The following is a 5,792-nucleotide window of genomic DNA, read 5'->3' as shown; positions in this document are numbered from 1 at the left end:
CCAACAATTTTGGGGGAGTGGTTAAATCGATTACATCAACCCCAGTACTTGACTGGTACTTATTTTATCATCCTCGAAAGGATGAAAAGCAAAGTCGACCTCAACAGAACTTGAACTCAGAACACAAAGATAAATGAAAGACCATTAAGCATTTTGCCTGGCATGTTAAAAATTCTTTTAGCTCAGTACCCAATGTGTGTGTTTGTGTATATGTGTTTGTATTGCTGAAATATAAACACTGTAGTGTAGCTGGGGATGGTTTGAGGGAGAAGTCCACCCTGTGCAATGCTTTTATGGATGTGGCACTTTTGGGTCTACTGAATAAACTTACATAGGCTTGGTGGGACCCTGCAGCAAACTCAAAGGCTGCCTCAGGCAGCACACTCTAGCTGTGCCCCTGTATAAACAACAATACCGACCTTAACAGAAATGGTACAGTGTGACATACCTGATAAATTGAAGGATTGACACCAAAGTATTTGCCATTTCCACAGCCTATGTCAGCCACTAAAGCACCATCTTGGAGTGATTGTAGGAATTCTTTCACTTTGGGCCAAGGAGAGTGTCTTGTGTGACTGAAGTGATCGGCAATTTCATTGTAGACCTTAAGTGAGGAATATAACAAAAGAGAATTCACCGCCTTAATCAATATGAAACCAAAAATAAAAATCAAAACTAAATTATCAACAGACAAGAAGAATATTAACCAAAAAGAAAAAAATTTTTTTGTTTTTTTATCAAGGTAAACTTATCCCCATACTAGACTATACTGATATAGAAATTTACCATAATATAGAACTACATATGCTACTAATACAGCACTATATTGATATAGTATCCAATATTGGTCCATATTGGTATAGTTCCATATCGTAATGCAGTACTATACTTACTACTAATACAGTATTTTATTAATATAGCATCTCATACTGGACCATAGTGGTACAGTACTATATTGATAGAAGTGAAAGCAGAGAATGGTGAATGTGGATGAGTCATTATCAATATCTCCATCCATATTCACAAACACTGAAGTCAGTCCTGTTCTCATCTCTACTGCCTATCACTCTCCTTTCACACTTGCACAAACCTACCAACCCACCCAGCTATCCTGGATTGGGTTCTTTGTCCCAATTCTCTCTTTATCCACCTTCTTGTACCTTGAGAACATGCCCTGACACCTCTTCTTCACCATCCTTTCTCCTTTCCCTGCTGGGGTAGCCATATAGCTCCTCAACAGCAAGATATCTGTTCCTGACCTTCTATCATAATTTAGCCTCTCAACACCTGGCACAAAACCACCTCCTTCAATACTGCACCACCACCCCCATTCTGCCAAGGGGTCTTGTCTTGCAAGTTTCTTTGCGACCTCACTAGTGCTGGTGCCATGAAAAGAATAGCCAGTACACTTTGTAAAGTGGCTGGCATTAGGAAGAGCATCCGGGTCGCAGAAACCATACCAAAGCAGACAATGGAGCCCATCACAGCCCTCTGTCTCATTAAATCTTGTTGGATCATGCAACCCATGCTAACATGGAATATAGACATATGATGATGATGATGATGATGATGATGATGATGATATAGCACCTCATACTAGATTTTACTGATAGTGTATTATAATCGATTTAGTAACCCATAGTGGACCATACTGATACAGTACTTAGTTGATACAGTGCCCCATATTGGGACATACAAATACAGTACTACATCGATATAGCATGTACAAAACATTGTTTAAAGTCATGTAAATAGTTTTACTGAAATGGCAAGAAGAAATTTAAAGTAGAAGCAGTCATCAGTAAGAGAGGAACTTGTTTCAGCACAAAGGGATCCTAACCAAAATGTTAGACTTCTCTCCTTCACAACAAAATTCATTCTACATCACAAACCTTTTACCAACACAGACCATCCCTAGCTCCACCAGATTCTACATATTTGACTGGGATATAAAATCATCATCATTTAACATCTGTCATCCATGCTTGCATGGGTTAGACAGTTTGACTGGATCCGGTGAGCAACAAGGCTGCATCATGAACCATGTCACCTTTGGCATGGCTTCTACAGATGGATTCCCTTCCTAATGCCAACCACTTTACAATGTGTACTGGGTGCTTTTTTCATATCATTGATACAAGTGAGATTGCCACTGTTCCTCAATAGCAGTCAAGTGATTTCATAGATGTTCCCCTGATAATACTCAATGGTATAAGTCAGAAGAGCTTGAAGCAGATGACATCAACTGGTGGACTACAGCTCTCTACAAGCCTCAGACAGGTTTGTAAAAATTTTACTAATACAAGGTATTTGTGAGTCATTGAGCAGTTAATGACTTTTAGATTTGTTTAATTTATGCTTTCATAAACATGGACATAGATGTGTGATTGAGTTCCTTTGCATGCCACCTTGGGCAAATGTCTTCTACTATAAACTTGAGCTGACCAAAGACTCGCGAGTAGATTTGGTAGACAGAAACTGAAAGTCCATGATGTGTGTGTACACACACACACAGATGTATTTGTGTGTACCCTTGTCTTCCTACCACATGATAGTTGTAAACAATCTGCAGTCATACAAGTGAAGATGTTCATTTCCAATGTTCCATGAAAAGCAAGTCTGGCCATGGGGAAATATAACCTTGTTTGGAAACAGATGAGGGTTGGTGATAGGAAAGGCATCCAGATGTATGTATTTATTTATGTGTGTGTGTGTGTGTATACCCTTGCCTTGGCATTAGATGACGTTTGTAAAGTGAATATCACCAGGATACAAGCAATGTTGTTCATTTCCAATCATCAGTGAAAAACATGCTTGGCCATGGGGTAAATATTACCTTGCTTGGGAACAGGTGAGGTGGGGATGGTGACAGGAAGGGCATCAGGTTGTAAAAAATCCACCTCAACAAATTCCATCTGACCCATACAGGCTTGGAGAAGTAGATGCTAGATGAGGATAATGAAGATGATGAGGATGAACTCTGCTAGTAAAAGAAATGGAGGGGGGGATACATGAGGATATTTTTATATGTGAGGTATGATACAATAGACATATGGGCAAAGGGTAAATGTAAAAATATCAAAAATGTGCGATTACAAATAGGGGTGGCTGATCCCTGGCTTTATGCAGGTACCCCTTGTTCTACATCTGTTGTAAAAGAAAAAAATATTGTTTGATTGGTTACCTGATGGACGTGAGTGACTTCTAAATTGGCAGCTCTAGTCTCTGGGATTTCAAGAGCGGAGGGATCCAGTTTACTGTAAAACACATAAATAGAAATATACTTTTCACTTAAATTTTCAGAAAGATCTTTAAAAACCTCATAAACCAATCATGACAACAACAACCACAACACTGTCACCATTGCTGCCAACACCACTGGCATCATCATCATCATCATTCCAAGCAAGGTAATATTTCCCTGTGACCAGACACGTTTTTCACAAAAATATTGGAAAGGAATGACACTGCTTGAATGACAGTGACACAAATCTACAACAATCATACAATGTCAAGACAAGGAAACACAAACATATACTCTCTCCCTCTCCCTCACACACACACACACACACACACACACACACACATGCATATAAAGCTTTTTTCATTGGAAATAAAATTGGCAGTCTCTCCTGCAACTCATGTTTCACATCATTGTGGTCTTCAGGCAAGAAACTGACAAACTATGACAAAATGTCATCTTTCAATTTCAGCTAAAAGATTCATAACCTCTACAACATGTATTGAGCACTCTCCTCTCATTTGTTTGACATAAACCAATGAACACACACACACTCACATATATATGGGCTTCTTTCAGCTTCTGCCCTCGAACTCCACTCACAAAGCTTTGGTCAGCCTGGTGCTATTGTAGAAAACATTTGCTCAAGATGTCATGCAGTGGGACTGAACATGGAAACATGTGGTTGGAAGGCAAACTTCGTAACCACACAACTACACCTGGGTCTTACTTATTTAACGAGTATCATCTAAATTATGTTTCATGTTATAATATATGGAAACCTTGTTTCTAAACACAATGATGGCAGGTTAATGAAACACACAAATGGAAGTCAAATCATAATGTTACAGATTATTAAACTCATCTTGAAACTGTAATGCTTACAATATTTAGGACACAGGCATGGTTGTGTGGCTATAAAGTTCACTTCAAAACTTCATGGTTTCAGGTTCAGTCCTAGTGCATGGTACCTTGAGCAAGTGTGTTCCATAGCTCTGGGCTGATCAATGCCTTACAAGTAAATTTACTAAAGGGAGGTTGTACAAGGTGCATACAAAAAGTACCCAACTTTATTTTTTCCCGCCAAAACTAATACTGCATGGGCAAAATCTTCTGGGTGAGAGGTGACGCCACCCTTCCTGTGTATATGAGAAAATTTTCATGCCAGTGGGCCAAGTCAGTTCCCAGCTGTTACATCTAGAATACAGACATGTAGTGCACTCTCGTCGGACCTTCCATTTACATGCAAGCTGACTGAATGCATCAAGCAGAGACCATAAACCAATGTCTTATCATCAGTGATGGTGGTCTTAATGAAGTTTGGGTCATGGTTTGCACAGTCCATGCAGAGCTACTTCTGCTGCTTCATCAACATCTTCAGTACGAATTTCACCAACACTCTCGACATGCACAAATCCTCCATTAAAATGGAATGCATTGATCCTGTGCGTATTCCCACTTTGTGAGCAATTTCCTGGGTCGTTATATGACAATCTTCCATGAATGAGCAATGAACCTTCTCAATTGGCTCCTCGTTTCAGCTTGTGTAAAGGCCTAGCCTGAGCATGTCTCACTCTCCACTGAGGTGAAGACATGTTTGGGCTTCAGTATCCCCAAGCATTTGGCAAAACATGATGCAGTATCTCTGCTTGATGTGTTCAGTGAAAACGAAAATCTGGTGAGCATGCTCTAGGCATAACAACCAGGAACTGATGTGACTTGTTGGCACCAACATTTTTTACACATGCACAGGAAGGGTGGCATCACATCCCACCCAAAGAATTTTGCTCATTTGGCATTAACTTTGGTTGGAAAAAAATATAATTGGATACTTTTTGAATGCAACTCGTACAGAAGCTCGTATGTGTATGTTTCTGAGTAGGGAGAGAGAGAGTGTGGGGGGGGGGTCAAAATTGGGATATATAAACATTGTAAATATACAGTGCAGTGAGGTTAATTAGTGCACAGAATAAATAACATTCATAACAACAAATAACCTGAGATAATTAAACATCTAACTGGCCAGAAGAATACTAACAAGGCCCAGGAGGAATTGCATTGGTCTGGGGTTTCTATGTATGTTTTACTAACATTCAAACTGAATTTGCTAAATATCTGGAATTGGTAAATGATATCTTCATCAGACTGTTTATAGTTAAGCTAACATGAGAGACTCTACATGGTTGTTCCATGTGCTAGAAATAGCATCCCTCGTTCTTGAAAGAGAAAAAGAGATGCAATGGTCATGACTAGAGCACTTTTGATCATAGACCTGTCCAGTCAGGGCTGGCCTGGGGGCTAAGCAGTAACAACAGCATGAGAAGGAAGGATACAATGTTAGGTGTATCGTTTCTGATAACGGGATTGGATAGTCATAGCTGGAACACATTTGATTGTAGGTCAGTCTAATCAAGATCTGACTGGACTGAATTAGAGAACCAAAACTCAGACAGGGGTAATGATGTTTTTGTTTTTGTTGTTGTTTAACCCCAGATCAGCCCTGCTCCAACAGACCTACGATCAAAGCTATTCAAGCTACAACCATCCTATA

General features: G+C 39.6%; 1 protein-coding gene across 3 annotated transcripts in view; it reads right to left on the bottom strand.

The window, feature by feature from the left end:
* Positions 1–5,792, bottom strand: part of LOC106878852 (alkylated DNA repair protein alkB homolog 8) — a 48,631-nt gene that overhangs the window by 5,874 nt on the left and 36,965 nt on the right. For 2 of the 3 annotated variants that reach the window (XM_014928192.2, XM_014928194.2), the window contains 2 exons: positions 3,185–3,257; positions 449–604 (listed from right to left, as the gene is read on the bottom strand). In XM_014928192.2, coding sequence (XP_014783678.1) covers positions 449–604; positions 3,185–3,257 — 229 coding nt within the window. The remainder of the gene's footprint in view (positions 1–448; positions 605–3,184; positions 3,258–5,792) is intronic. The other variant, XM_014928193.2, reaches the window with a different exon arrangement.

This window comes from Octopus bimaculoides, chromosome 13 (genome assembly GCF_001194135.2).
Source record: "Octopus bimaculoides isolate UCB-OBI-ISO-001 chromosome 13, ASM119413v2, whole genome shotgun sequence".
Lineage (NCBI taxonomy): Eukaryota > Metazoa > Mollusca > Cephalopoda > Octopoda > Octopodidae > Octopus > Octopus bimaculoides.
Note: the sequence above shows the minus strand (reverse complement) of the source record. Positions and strands in the feature narration are given on the sequence as shown.